This window comes from Formica exsecta, unplaced genomic scaffold, assembly GCF_003651465.1.
Source record: "Formica exsecta isolate Colony F162 unplaced genomic scaffold, ASM365146v1 scaffold1417, whole genome shotgun sequence".
Taxonomy (NCBI): domain Eukaryota; kingdom Metazoa; phylum Arthropoda; class Insecta; order Hymenoptera; family Formicidae; genus Formica; species Formica exsecta.
Window position 1 is genome coordinate 9,673 of NW_021848746.1, and position 16,324 is coordinate 25,996.

Consider the following 16,324-nt stretch of genomic DNA (forward strand, 5'->3'; position numbering starts at 1 on the left):
AACTGCATTTTATCTTATAAGTATCTTGAACTAGGAAAAAGTTTTTTGTAAAAACATATATCTTAAACTAGATTTTTTTCTCTTTAAAATATACTTTCCAGTATTTTATATTTTATTTTTTGAATATATATTTGGAGAATATATTTTTTTGATTCAGCTCTGATTGCATTACACTTTCGTTGCAATTAACGTGCCCTATTTCTATGCTAATTGCGCAGGCGATTAATAAATCTGTCATTTATTTTCACGCTTATTACTGACTAGAAGCTTACATAAGTACGTATTTAAGAGTAAATTGATTCAAAAGTATATTTTTTATCTACAAGTTAATACTCTCTCTCTCTCTCTCTCTCTCTCTCTTTAAGTATTTTAAGTAATTGTGGTTTTGTGCGTAGAAAATCAACTTGCATTGCGTAAATGAATGGTGTCTTCGATACTTCGATAAAAAAGAAGTAAATATCTTCTGGTGCCGAAACAATTCAAGTGTTCATACGTGGTCGTGTGATTTTTCAATCGCTTTAAGATCATTCGCACAGACCGGTCTCAGAGAGATGCCGATGCCGTGACGAGATGCGAATCATGCTCCTCGCTAACAGGTGTCGATGGAGCCTCAGTAATCGGCGTGGGTGGATCACCACTACTACATTGATGATCCATTGTTCCTATTGCATAAAATAAGTTTTATGGCAATTTTGTAAAATGTAATATTTTCACGCTTATTACTGACTAGAAGCTTACATAAGTACGTATTTAAGAGTAAATCGATTCAAAAGTATATTTTTTATCTACAAGTTAAAACTCTCTCTCTCTCTCTCTCTCTCTCTTTAAGTATTTTAAGTAATTGTGGTTTTGTGCGTAGAAAATCAACTTGCATTGCGTAAATGAATGGTGTCTTCGATAGTCAGTCAAAAAAGAAGTAAATATCTTCTGGTGCCGAAACAATTCAAGTGTTCATACGTGGTCGTGTGATTTTTCAATCGCTTTAAGATCATTCGCACAGACCGGTCTCAGAGAGATGCCGATGCCGTGACGAGATGCGAATCATGCTCCTCGCTAACAGGTGTCGATGGAGCCTCAGTAATCGGCGTGGGTGGATCACCACTACTACATTGATGATCCATTGTTCCTATTGCATAAAATAAGTTTTATGGCAATTTTGTAAAATGTAATTTTTTATTTTGCCTTATCAATAATAACTTTCTATATTTTTAATTACAGTATACTAATCTTATTTAATCCTTCTATTTTTTTACTTACATATAATACATAACTTGTTATATTAATAGTGTAAATTATATACTTGCTTATAATATATAATAAATAATTAATTTGTATAAATTTTTACATGTGTATCAAGTGCTGCCTTAAACTCTTGATGTATAAGAATTTTTTCGATATTACACATAGGTCGTCTTACCTGTAAACGAGTTGGATCGGCTTCGATCCGGCCAGCAGATCTTGCAGAGTGGTTTCAGTAATCGAAATCTCGGCCGTGGTACTCGTAGAAGTACATAAATATACGGATCCAAGGTGAAGTGAATGCATAAAAGAATATCGGCTATGGTGTGGAAGATGTGAATGAATTTCCGTATAGCGATCGCCGTTTGTGGTAGCCGTATCGCGAATTGAGCCAGCGGAATAGAAATCTACGAGCGAAAATAAGAAAAAAAGATAAGTATAATAATTTCTAACAAAAGATTGATAATTGTGAATTGTTGAAAAAATATATGCTATAGAGAAACATTTTCATGAGTAGACAAGGGTAGTTACGCAATTTTGTATTATTAAATCTTTCCTTTCACAAAGATTTTTATAGATAAAAGAAAACAGAATCTATGTACGTTTATCTTTATATAATATATTATATTTTTATATTATTAAATATAATCCAAAGAAGAAAAATGTTAAAATATATTTCTAATGCAACTGTAGAAAAATTATTTGCTGAGTCGTATTCTTTCTACGATCAAATCGCGATTCTTCCAAAGGAGAATTTTCCGTCATCCAATAAAATTGTCAACAGAATGAAATCAATTCAGATACCACCAGAATATTGACTCGCGGATGTCTCGATGGCTCGTACGTGAAACTATTTTCAAATATTCATTATTCATCCTTGCTGACCTTCATCGCTTTTAAAACGGAAACGCACGATTTTTGTATTGATATAAATATATAGATATAAATAATTACGATTATTGTTTCCGATGAGAAGATCCGTCTTGTAAATCAATTAATTTATTTAAAAATACGATCCAAGTGTCATTGTTTTTTTCTTCACACAATTTTATCATAAATTAAAACTAATTGAAGTCGGCAAACTTACCATATGTGGCATCCAGCAGATAACGAATGATATCGATAATACAGCCATAAGTCGTGCAAATGCCTTTTCCTCAGTCGTAGCAGCTTCCGGTCGATTCGGAGGTCCGGCTACGGTTAGCAAAGGTTTTGCCCGCGATGAGGCTCTGCAGATTCGCCTGAGAGAACCTGCGCGGCGACTTAATCTACTCAAAGCTCTAGAGACTGCCAAATTGCACCAGACAATGGACAAGCATAAGAGTGTACCTATTAATTAAAAGATCATTAAAATAATAAGTATAATACAAAAATGATTCTTTAACATTTGAGTTCTTGCTAGAAACAGAATCATAATTATATAATTTTACATTTATATTTAACATAATAAATATGTATGTGCAACTTTATATTTTTTAATAAATTTTCAATGAGAGTATATCTATATTTTAAATATAAAAATATATTTACACTGTTATTTATAGTTTACTCACCGAAAACGAACCATACATAAGCATAAGCGATGTCGCTCGGCTCTGTAGCCTCCCTATAGCGTACGCAACGCTCGCTTTTGTAGTACAATCCGAAGCCCATAACTGGCAGACTGGTCATCGCCAGTGCGACCAGCCAAAGCGCCAACATACAACGCACAATTACCGGATACGTTACCTGCTGGAAGATACATGCGTGTCATCTATTAAGATATCGAAACACCACGATGCGAGCATCGATTTCTTGCTTTTGTGCTGCGATGATTACAAATTGAAAAAACTCGAGGAAGCTCAATTGGCTCTATAGAGCAAGGTGTGATAAGATAACATTTTCCTTTAAACTTTGAAATCTGAACACGATACGCAATTTATATGATAGATAAATATTAAAAAGCGCCGCTAAAATTGACAATTTTTCTATTTTATAGTTTATAAATCTTTATTAATTTACTTTTCTCCGTTTCTAGTGTTTATAAATATCAAAAAATGTAATTTCTTTTTTAATAAAAGATTTTAATTAAAATATCTCTAGGAGATACTTCTAGAAAAAATCTAATTTATTTTATGATTCAAATTTCTATCCCAGATCTCATATTACTATTGCCTCTTTCTGATGAATGATTACTAGTGCCCTTAAAAATCAAGTTGTCAAGTTTTGCGTATGAGATTTTTTTCTAAAGGAGACATTGAATTTATTATCTCCCAATAGTCGCGTAAATAGTCATTACTTCTACGTTACATGATCTCGATTGGGATTTATGCGCCTCTCTCTCGCTTACTCCATTCTTCAGAGACGCTTTGGCAAGATCAGAAGAGAAAAAAATCGGGTAAGTGTTGGATCTAATAAATCTAATAAACACAAAAAAGGAACAATCCAGTTTTGTGGCTCCATATTTTCACATGCAAATCTCTCATTTGATATTACATGCGAAAATATATGACAATATGAATGCAGTGTTTGTTAAATAAGCCTACTTTAATACACGAAACGTACGTTCGCGCTTTGCTTCGACAAGCTGCGACGTTCCGGATATTTCGAGAATACATCGTCAGGTATCCTTTTCTAGATCTTTGCGGAATTTTCAAGAATGATTATACGCTTTTGAGATCTGCAAAAATAATACTCGAGATCCTGGATTAAACCTTGTCTTTAAGAATGGTCGGAGAAATTAGACCGATATCGATAAATCGATCGATTCTTCGTTGCGGCTTTACATCAGTTTTATTGATGATCTTTATATTAGGCAATATCGGAAAATCGGAAATAATATACCATAATCGAGAATATTATCTTTTTCATCAATTCGTTAAAATTAATCATATATTTATTCACAAGAGATTGATATTTTATTTATGCTAACACGCGCGCAAGTTTTAAATTTCTAGATTTTTTACAGTAATATTTATATATATTTCAGAGTTAATATGTACAATTCTTAAAATAATGTTAAAATTACTCATTTTAATTTATATTTTAAACTAATATTTTAAATATTTTTAAGCATAATATAAAATAAAATTTAATTTAGACGACACAATATATTGTAAATTTTTTTGACAATTTAATAAAAGTCTTTTCTTGACTATTTAATAAAAGTTTTAACATATTATTGTAATATCGTTTAGACAAATATATGTATATAAAGTAATATCGTAGATATTACATCGTAGAAGAAGGAAGTAATAAACTTCTTGGTAACACAATGTGTTTGTTCCTATAAGTGATATTGATTAACGATTAAGAAACGTGCTGCGTTGAAAATTACAGTTCAATCTATTTTTGGAACAATAAAATGATGTGTACTCTATACATTGACAATCATCGATCGCAAGTTTGACAAAAATTATATCGAAACAGATATTTAGATATTCAAAACGTTATATTGAAAATCAAATCAAATAAATTTTAAATTTAATATAAGTTTGAACTATTAATTAACTTAACTCTCTTTATCTCTCTTTATCCCTCTTTTTCTCTGGTAAATTTTTATTAAATTTCTATTATGACTATAATATTTGTTAAATACATTCGTTAATTTATCATAAATACACTTACTAAATCAATATAGTTTGCAAATTATTATGCAATTTATTTTGGAACACGATACTGTCGAGAAAAATATCTCAAACTAAGTTTTTTCTAGAAAAGGGAATATTTGATGGTATGCGCGACGTAACAACAACATTAATCATCTCCAATTAATTACAATCTTGGGTGCTGCTTCTGAAGATGATCATAGTGTAAATTGACGTTTTATTATTAGAGTACGAAAGACGTCAACCTTATCTATCGTGTATTGCGATCGATACTTTCTTAATTAGTGCTTCTATAAAAAAAAATTCTAATCCGTTCATTTATCGAAACTCGGCAATTTGACTTTTATATAGTGTTTCCATATTAATAAATAATGTAACTTATGAAAATAGTTTCTACTCAGATTTGTCGATCAATTGTAAAAATTCTTTATGCTTTTACCTCTTTGTCATAATATACGGCTGCTCTATAAACGTCGTAGAACTCTAAAGTGCCTCTACGGCACACGTGTATAAATTTTCTTACACGCGTTAGCTCGTCCACATAAAGCGAAAACACGTCATGAATTACAACGTGCAGTTTACTTTGGCAATGTGCGTAGTCGCGTTAATTTTAGATTCGTTATTAAAAGAATTCATTTCTTCAATAACTAATTACATTTTTTTATTTACTTAATTTTTTCTACATGAGAAAAAGATTAATTTACTTAATTTAATTTATCTTCTAATTCAATTTTACAGCACAAAACGTTAGCAAAATAAAAGATTTCTTAGAAAAAAATATTTTAGAAACAAAGAAGATATTTAATTCTGGATTAATATATAAAATATAAATCTCAGCAGAATCATCAGGATAATCTAATGATCATTTAAATTACTTAAGAAACGTCATGTCATAAACGTGCGTTAACCGCTTTCCATGAACGTTCAATGACGAAGAACAAATTACCCTTGCAAACTTCCGCATAATTAGTTTACTCTTGACAAAGAATTACGTTGATTACGATATTATTTTAAAGCTCACCTTTTGATAAACGAAGGGTCTAGTCAAGGCCAACCACCTCTCTGCTGCCATGACAATGGCGACGCAACCGCTGAAGAGGCCGAAAAGTCGCCAAACCACACGTAGAGAGCAAAATATTCTCATGGACATCACGTTACCTACATAGATAGTGACGTACATTTGTACCAACATCCCCAACAATGCCACGAGATCGTTGGTTGCTAGACAACGCAGCATCAGCAGGTGCTTACGGTTTCTCCTCTGAAATAAAACGGTCCCAAAATGGGTAATATGACACTCTATAACTTTTTATTGCTAAAAGGCTCACGAAATGTATGCCAGAGCAAGAAACCTGCTTTTAAAATATATTTTTGTTATATACTATATATATATAGTATTTTTCATATATTTATATTAAAAGATGTTATTAGTAGATTTATAATTGTGATAATGGTTAATGTCCAGTGTTCTACGATTTGTATTTATTTGCTTATCGTAATAAATTTTTAATTTATAAAATAATTTAAAATAAAAGTTATATTTATTAAACTATTCTAGAAAAGCTTATAAGTTTTAATAACAGAAGTTTTTCTTTCTGTCGCCGGAATTAAGTTCATAAAAAATTGATTTCTGAAATATATAAGTCAGTAATCAAACTATTGATTACAAAAGTTTAAGGATTACTTATTTCATAATTAATTAAAGGAAAGCATTTTTACATTTCTATTATTTACAATAAATATTTTTTTATTGGTAATAACATTTTTGTATTATTAATTAAAATAACAAGCAAATTATATTGTACTTTATATTTAACAATAATATGAATATTTTATACGATAATTTATGCAAAATATAAAGCATTTCATTATTTAATTAATATATGAATTGGAAAATGACCTCTTATTTCTTATTGAATTACCTTATCTCGATGGAAGAGGATGACCAGGGCAGACACGTTGCCGATGACACCGGTTATGTAGACAAGAGTCAATACAACTTGAGAAACTAAACTCACGTGTCTCTTCGGTACAATGCTCGCTATTGCATCGGGCATTATCGTTGTTTTAGTAAACATCAAAGTTGACAAAGTATAATTTTGCCAGTTATCCGCTACCATGATTGCAATTTTTATAATATGTTTTGTTCGGTTTAAAAATTTAATTTCACTTAGTGTTTGCTTGTTTAAATTTGTCGAAAAACTTATCTTAATGGCGTAAAACGCAATTCGCAATACAATAACAACGTCTTGATATCATTATTTGCCAACTGGCTTACATCAATTGTTATAATTTGACGTAAACGTCACTTCTCTTTGGGTATCGATTATCTCATTAGCTATTATTGTTTTTCCTCCAAACTTATACGCTATTGTTTAGGAGTTATTAGCATTGATCATAGTTCGATTATTGGACGTATATATTTTTCTTCTTCTCTTGCTTTTGTTTTTCGATTAATGTAGATCACGATAAATTCAAGGTAGATCAAGATACACTTCTCTTAACAACACATAAAGCATGCGAGTCATTTGTATTTATACAGATGTAGACTCAAGATGACAGAAGTAAGACTTATTCTGAGCTCTAATAAGACTAGCTCTATGCTCTATAAAGCAAACCAATGATTTAAAGACTTCTTACATGTAACATTGAATAACTCCAGATAGAAACTTACTCATCAGTTTTATATTGAAAAAAATATCTTTTTTACGAAATGATGAGAAATATCGAAAAACTACTTTTGCGCAAAATTCGCAATAGTGGCTAACTGCGGAAATATTAGAAATTGATTAAGAATATAAATTGTGGAGAGAAAAGATTAAAATATTAGAAACAAATACTATAAAAATCTTGAAATCTTGGCAATATCTCGAGATTTTGAAATTCAGATTTTGGTGCAGCAAAAATCACGAACTCAGAGAACCGTGATCATTTTTTGAGTAGATTCGATATTCGAACCTTTTCTAGTCGATTATTGTCTTGTGATACTTGAGATTCTTTCAAACAAGATCTGACAGGATTTCCTAAATCGAATTGTAGTCTATCAATCAAGGTCGTCGATCTGATCCTCGTATCGATAAGAAACGCCGATCACTCGTCGCGCTCTTCTCGTCGCAATAATTCTGGAGAGTCAACGAACGACGAAATAAACCTGCGAATCTCCCGATCAAAGATAAACACAGAGATCTTGAATTAAAGATTTTTATAGTATCTTGTGAAGGGTACCAAGAGTATTCCTTCGATGAACGGAGTCGCCGTCTGACTGATTGGAACCACGCGGTCGGATCTAGTTTTGTTTACTGCCGTAACGCAGCGGCGCCTGCGCGGGATCATCAGGAGCAATCTCGTCAATCATTTATTGCTAAATTTATCAGTGATATTAGTAATGCAAGTATAATGGTGCACAATCAATTTAATTTTTAAAAATATGATTAATTTTCTCGTAAAAAAATCTCATATATTATTCTAATTTTGCCGATAAACATATATGTGATTATGTTCAAAATTTGAACACAAACCAAAATTTTCATTCTATGTTTTAAATAAAAGTTTAAGAAAATTATATAAACTGTCAAATTATACAAATAAAGTTATGCGCAAGTTGTGCGTGATTGGAATTAAATATATTTTGCAATTTGTGAAATACTTTATAATATTAATATTTATTATCGCATTAGTAATAATAGTTAAAAGTAATTTTACACCTTTGCAGATAAATTAATGATATCAAGAGAATACATTTGCTTTTCGGTGCAACGATTCGCGCAAATGTTAATTCACTGGCATGTAGGTGATTATGAATAATGCATGCTACATGTGCTCTTCGTATACAAGACAGCACACTGATCAATAAATAATTTCACGCACGGGAACGATAATGCGCTAAACAAACGTTCTACCCCTTCAAGGATACAAGAACATAATAAAATGCATTTCCAGCAAAGAATGGCGATGAACTTTGCACGGATTTGTCAAGATCTGGATTTGCTCCAATGATTGTGGCAAGAATAAAAAACTATCGAATTTTGATTATCAGCCAAGAATCAAATCGATGAATAAATTAATGTAAAAGAATTTATCATTGAAGTGCAATCAGACGAATAAATGCATAAAAAATGCAGGTCGATGTAATTGTGTCGCTGCATTAAGATTGTGAATGCGCTTGATATGTTGAAAGGTGAACGAACTATTATACGTTTATCGGTCATGTCAACTTTAGTCTCAGTGGGCGCCTAGATCTTAATATAAAAATGTTAGAAGAAAAAAATTAATTTACTTTACTTGAATATAATTTAAAATGGAATTAATTATTTTTATTTATGTTGTGCCCGTAAGAAGAAAAAGAATACTTGCATACATAAATAATCTCGCTCATAATCTTTATACTTAAAAACCGGAAGTATATACTATATAAATAGGGAATGTGTTCTGTAAATCGCGAAGGAGGAAAATTATTACGCGAGGAACAAAGCGGCTATTGTTGGTATTGGTTAAAGGGAAAATTTCTCTCTTTAATGTATGAATGCACTGACTAACTCGAATCACGTGGTTTATAAGAGTTACGAGTATTGATCTGAATACTCTGAAATGATTATCGCACTGATGAAATTAAAACGATACAAAGTCGACAATTATATAAATCCGGGAAATGGTAAAAGATTTTATCACTTTGAAGAGCTATGATTGATTGAAGTTCAATATGCCAAATATAACCATTTCGATTTATAAGACGAATACTGAAGAAACGGTAAGTCTTAAAAATCGTTCTACCAAGTTTTTTTTCACGTTTTTTCTCTTTACAATTTTGTATTTACTTATACACAATTAAATTTTTAGATAACTATTACTTCTTTCTATTCATGTACATGTGTTGTATTTCAAATACTGTCACTTTTTTTATTATGTTAATCATTGCTCCACTCTCTCATATGAGATTTATTGAGCTTGTTAGATGCCAGAAATATATTGACAGTTTTCGATATGACAACATATTTCATTGCAACATGGATAACTATGTCATCTCTGCCATTCGCAAGATAATTACGAACTAAATATGCATTTGTGTTATGTGAGATTTCGCGCAACTTGCATGAAAACGTAATGTAATAGGAGCCAATGTAAATAATATCATTTATACTGAGAAGTATTGACCATTTTATCGTTGTTGTTATAGAGATTTCGGCGTCATTGCATCAGCCAACTAATTTTTCGATAAGACAAATATTGAATCTTAAATATTATATCTTGAAGCAGTAAAGAATCGAAAACACCATGTTATTATTATTCAATTTTTATGTACAGTAATTTAAAAAGAAATAAAAAAATAGAACAAATTGGAAAGTTTTTGACGCAATAAAGTTTATTTAAAATTGATAAAGATATAATAACAAGACACAATTTATTTAATTTTACGAAATCCACAACAAAGAAAATCATAAAACAAAATCTAATAAATTGTAAGTCATCACAACGGAATAAACATTGTTAAAAATGTATTTGTAATTATGTTGTAATTTTTTTTATGCAGTTCTTTTCATATAACTACTGATAATATCAAGACGCATTCCTTCGTAACACGAACGAATCATCTGTATTCTTCCGAGCCAGGATGCACTGTTTAAAACGAAGGTCCATCTCTACATGGTGAGCCATAAACATACAATAGCCAATACTAAGGAAGCTAATGAGAAAATTAATTTAAATAATGCAGTAGCGCGATTGGCGCCATTCTTGCATAACGATTACTCGAATTGTAATGCACATGATGACTTTACAAATCGGTAAGATGATTCCCTTCTTACTGATGCCACAAGACAAACTAAACTCGATTATGTGTTTTCGATTTATTATCAAATTGATTATTGTTGCAATAAATAGACAGACGAATGCATATCTCGCTGTAGTTGTGCTTTCAGCGCTTCATATGGTACTAGATCACACAGCAATGTTTCTTGTAAATTTACATCAAAAATTTTAAAAACGTCTTTTTCTTGATGACTTAATATTTAAAAAAAAATAACCTTTGCGTGGCATTTTTTCTGAAAATGGCTTCAAGTATATATTATATCATTTTTAATCATTTCTTACTATATAACAAATATGTGTTACAAAGGTATATAAAATGTATATAATAACCCGGAAAGATAAATAATTGAAAAAAAAGACTTTAACTTCTCGAAAATTATTTTAACTCTTTTTAAAATAATTTCTTTTTTAATTTTTTTCTGAAAAAAAAATAATCAGCTTTATCCTTTAAGAAATATTTTTGTAACGCTTTCTTAAAGACTATAAAAAGTATTGAATTTATTCTATTGTTATATGTTAACTTTCTACATAATTTTTTTTTCTTTTATGATTGAAATCGACACTGCATTATAAGAGAACAATTTGTACATACATACATACATATATATATATATATATATATATATACATATATATATATATGTGTGTGCGTGTGCGTGTGCGTGTGCGTGTGCGTGTGCGTGTGCGTGTGCATGTGCGTGTGTGTGTGCGTGTGTGTGTGTGTGTGAATATTTGTATATATGTCAAATGACATTTATATGTATTCAATACAAATAACAATAATAATTTGTAGTATTAATTATTTTATTATTTTAATTACTTAATATGCTATTGTAAATTTATACACAATAGCTTCTCATATGCATCAGCACATACGCATTCACACACTAGTGTACATCCCCAGCAAACACAAAGTAACAGTAACATAACATCAATGTTATAATTTCCCACTCAACAATGTAACTGCAATATAACATGCCTTGTACGTAACAGTTACATTGTTGAGTGGGAAATTATAACATTAATGTTATGTTACTGTTACTTTGTGTTTGCTGGGTCCACAACCAAATTTCCTATCAATTTAAAGCATAATTTGCTACATTGCTTTATATACTTGACACATTTGTTCCAAAAATAAAAAAGAAAAACAAAGCATTATATTGCAGTTACCCTCTTCATTGTGTTAAATCAAGAATCATTAAATAAATTAATAAAGAAAATTTATTTTATTCCATATGCAAGTAAATATATAAAAATACTTGAATATAATAACTTACATCGCTATTCGTAGTATATATTATAATAAAGTAATATGACGCGTAGCTAATAAAACACATTAATAAATTCATAATATTTTCGTATTTTTGATCCACCAATTATGAATATAGCACGGACACACACCAAACGCGGAGATTTTACCAGTAGCATTGAGAAGTCGATGTGGCTATGTAGTTCCAAGCGGCTGTAAAATGGATGTAGAGACGCTGTTGAGGCGGGTATTTAAATGACTTACGAAAAGAGGCCCTATAGCCACTCTCAAAGGTTTTTCTCTAGTAAAATCCAGCAATAAATTTTAATAACATTGAGTAAAAAATTTTAATAACATCGAGTAAGAAAACTATCGATTAATCGAATAAAGATTAATCGAATATAAAAATACTAAAAAAATAATCAATCTTTTAATAAGAAAAAAATTAAATATCGATTGATCGATTAATTTTTGTTCATCCCTAGTTTCGATAGTTGGGATACCGCTACTATTAGAATGCCGCTACTATCGGGATGTTGTTGCTGTCTCAATGCCATGTTTCTTTTTTCGCTGCTTCATAGAACACGTGCAACGTGTAAAGAAGAAACGCCATTAATTCTTTAGCTGCAAGTGCGACAATAATTTATCTCAACCACGATTAAACAGTCAGCAAAATTAAAGTTATGGATGCATTAAAGCAAATGAAAGATCAGGTAAGGTTTCTAATCAATTTAATGACAAAACTAGATTCTATATATTATTAAACTTAAAAAGAAAAAGAATTTTAGAATATGAAATAATGGAAATAAACCAAAATTAAGAATTAACGCCTTTTTTGTAAGGCCGTTAGTATGTTACAGTTCTCAATAAAAAATATCCTCATTGTTACATTTACTCTTTTTGATAACTGTAATAGGCTTTTTGATAACTGTAATGATAATGATGTCTCAATTTTTGTATGTAACGAAAAAAGTAACTGCAATACATTCTTTTTGGTAACAAATAACAAATTTAATAACTACTTTTGTTGTTACTTTTTGAACTAACGCGGCATGTTTTCCATACAAATAAAAATATATAAAAAGATTAAATTCTACTAAAAATTAATAAATAATCCAAGAAAAAATAAACTTTATGTAATTATATAACATCATATATATCGCTATAATTGTAGTATAATTATACCCAAAATTTTTGACGCGATTGTACATACGCATATACAATCGTGTCAATTTTCGAATACAATTATATATGGTCATATATGATCTTATCTCCATGTTTTCTCGGGAATCTCGATATGATTCAACGACTTTTATTTTAAATCAAATAATAGAATTTTTATAAATTATTGCTTATAAAAATAAATTTGATCTGTAAATTAGAATATTATGTCAGAATTTGTAAATTGCATAAAGTTAAAGGTTTGCAAAAAAAAAAAAAAAAGAAAGGAGAACGATTTTGGTGGAATCAGGAGAAATTAAGAAAATCTTTTTTATTTACACTTACAGAATTTGAAAGCCCTAAAAAAGTTTTTTTGCAATGTTTTTCGAAAAAAAGAAACTAATTAAAATATTAAAATTTAATATAATTATCAAACTTGTTATATAATTTATATCGATAACAATATCAATATCAAGATTACATATAATGCTTTTTTATATTTTTGATATGAATAGCAATTTTGGCATTAAAATTATATTGCTTCTGCTATATTTTAATATAGAAATGTATTTTAAAAATATTGATAAAAAAATTTGTATTGAAAAAATTTTGATGTAATGTGTGTTTTGTATATAACTTGGACTTGTAATAACATTAAAAGAAATAACATAACTTGGAACGACTTGTGTAACGACTCGTTGCTTTTTGAGTAACGGTAATTAGTAACGAGTTATTTTTTAAAATTGATAATAAATAATGATAACATTACTATTTAAAATTAGTAACAAATAACGAGTTACTTTTTAAGATCGATAAAAAGTAACGGTAACGAATTATAGTTTTGAAAGTAACTTTTATCCCTGAAATATATTAATTGCTTTTTTTACAGTTTTTATTTTCTGTACTAATAATTCATAATTTATTGCAATACTTCATCATACGTCATGTAAAATTTATGGTTATGCTATAACATCAATTATATAAATATTATTATCTTCTGCTTTAAATAAAAAAATAGAATCTAATAAAGAATTATAGTATTACACAAATGACGAATTCAGTATTGCACAGCAAATGAAGAATGAGAAAAGATTCTATTTGTCTGTTCAGTTATTACAAAATTGCATTCTATATTGTTAAATTGAGCTTTCAATGTCCAGGCCAAATCTTACAAGCCAAATACGTTTCAATTTTTATCAAACTAAATCTCGTATTGTCATAAATATTCTTGCATTTTGTATTTTGCCTGCTGATTCAAGATTTGTGCGAGATGAAACGTGTATAATCTTATCACATAAGATCTTTTAATACGGTGATCATTTTTTGATGGAATTTCTGAAAATTCGAGTCACGTAATGCTGAAATACTAGCGACTGAATATTCAATAATATGTAATTGACTCGGCAAAGGATTAAAATTTAGATCTGTATTGTGCTTAATCTATGTAAGGATTTTAATTCTCACTGCTTTCAATTGATTCACCATGATTCTTAATAAAGTTTGATAAATAACGAATTAATATAGTTTTGTGTAATATTATCATATTCTTGATATTTTAAGCTATAATAAAGTGTTGTCTTAAAGCGATGACTTCTCTGTTGGTTATTTATTTTCTTTTAAAAAATTACTGTATTTTGTTGGAAAAAGAATATATTTAAGAGAATATAAGAGAATATATAAAATAATGGAAATATATTAATTACTTTTTCATTTTACGATTATTATCTACTTTATAAATAGCTCGTACTTTACTTTATGTGACATTATCGCAGTGAGTTCTGTGGATGCGATAGTTATAAAAATATTTTTTTCACATATAAAGTGTAATTATTATTCTGATAAGCAATTTTTTTATCAAATTTATAATCAATTTTACGTGCGACGTTAGATATATCTTTTATGATCAGAGGTCCATTCTTGTGTTATCTTTTATGCAGTTTTACCCGATTTTGTTCCTGATCTTCTTTCTTTTCCAATAACAAAAATTAATTTGTTCAAACAATCGTCAAAAGATCTCTACATCTATCATTTGTAGCTATATAATACACAAAATAATAAGGATTTTACACTTAAATAACGATAAATTATAATATTTTTAAATGTGTGGAGAATGAATAAAATAAAACAAAAAGACATAAAAATTATATTACTTTAAAGACAAATTAGATAAAGAGTTACATAAAGTTTTAAATTATATTAAGAATTATATAGTTTTTTAGTTTTTTTTTTTTAAATATATTAGTGTATAAAATTGTCTTTTATATTAACATGAACAAAAATGATATAATTATATTCTATTGTGAGAATAATTAAAAAAAATAAAGATTTATAAAATTTTCTTCGACAAATAAAGAATTCAGATTCTTTCCTTCAGCGATTTTTCTATTGTTTGTCCATATTATTACATCACAATTTAATTAGAATAATAATCAGATTAATCATATTAATCTTTCTTTAAGAAATGTAGTTGGATGTTTCGTAAAAAGTAAAAACTAATTCTCCCATTCTTGACCTTTGCGTGGTCAAATGCATTATTCTATTCGCTTCTAGAATCAAATCAGCTGAACGAAAGTTGATTTTTGGAAATAAATATAATAAAGTTTCACGTTCGATTCTTCGAACAAGTATCCAGTTAGTGTGATCGATTTGGTTGCTTTGAATGAACGCATGTCAGTCCCGTTATCGTTTCCGAGTGGGTCACCGGCACCTCGCCAGGATTAACTCGCTGCCGTGCCGCGCGTGCATCGGACTTGTTCCGTGAACGGGCCGTTCTCAGTGAAGCTCTGGTGGGGTATACAGTGTCGGCTTGTTTTTGTAGCAAATCCCCTTCAATTTTTAAAACTTAGACACAACGTCTTAACCCTTTATTTCGTAATGTAAAATTTAAAATTTTATATTATATATAATATTCAATTAAAAATTAATATTTTAAATTAAAATTATAATTTCTTAAATATTTACGTATTAAACATTACTTGTAATTTTATGGTAAAAACATCATTAAATAAAAAATTAAATAAATTCTTGTAAAATTGTTTAATAATAAACTTCTTTAAGTACAGTATAATATATAAGACACAATAAATTAAGAAATTACAAAAATATCAAGAACTAAATCAAGAAGATTGTATTATTATATATCTGCATATACTAAATATACGAAAGTAAGGTATAATCAAACATTTTATTTTAATATAAAAAATATAAATAATAATAATAATTAAAACATATAAAATAAATAATAAAAAAAGACAAATAAAAATAAATAGAAGAAGACTAAAGT

General features: G+C 29.0%; 1 protein-coding gene across 2 annotated transcripts; it reads right to left on the reverse strand.

Annotated features, from left to right (window-relative positions):
- Positions 1-713: 713 nt before the first annotated feature.
- Positions 714-8,088, reverse strand: LOC115246243 (prostaglandin E2 receptor EP3 subtype). 2 transcript variants are annotated; one of them, XM_029824954.1, is made up of 6 exons: positions 6,749-8,088; positions 5,848-6,087; positions 2,793-2,967; positions 2,327-2,568; positions 1,418-1,646; positions 714-1,126 (listed from the first exon to the last, which is right to left on the reverse strand). In XM_029824954.1, the coding sequence occupies exons 1-6, from the start codon at positions 6,944-6,946 to the stop codon at positions 1,008-1,010; spliced, it is 1,203 nt and encodes a 400-aa protein (XP_029680814.1). In that variant the 5' UTR covers positions 6,947-8,088; the 3' UTR covers positions 714-1,007. The 2 variants fall into 2 exon arrangements, with proteins under 2 accessions (XP_029680814.1, XP_029680813.1); XM_029824953.1 differs by having other exon boundaries at positions 2,793-2,970.
- Positions 8,089-16,324: the final 8,236 nt, after the last annotated feature.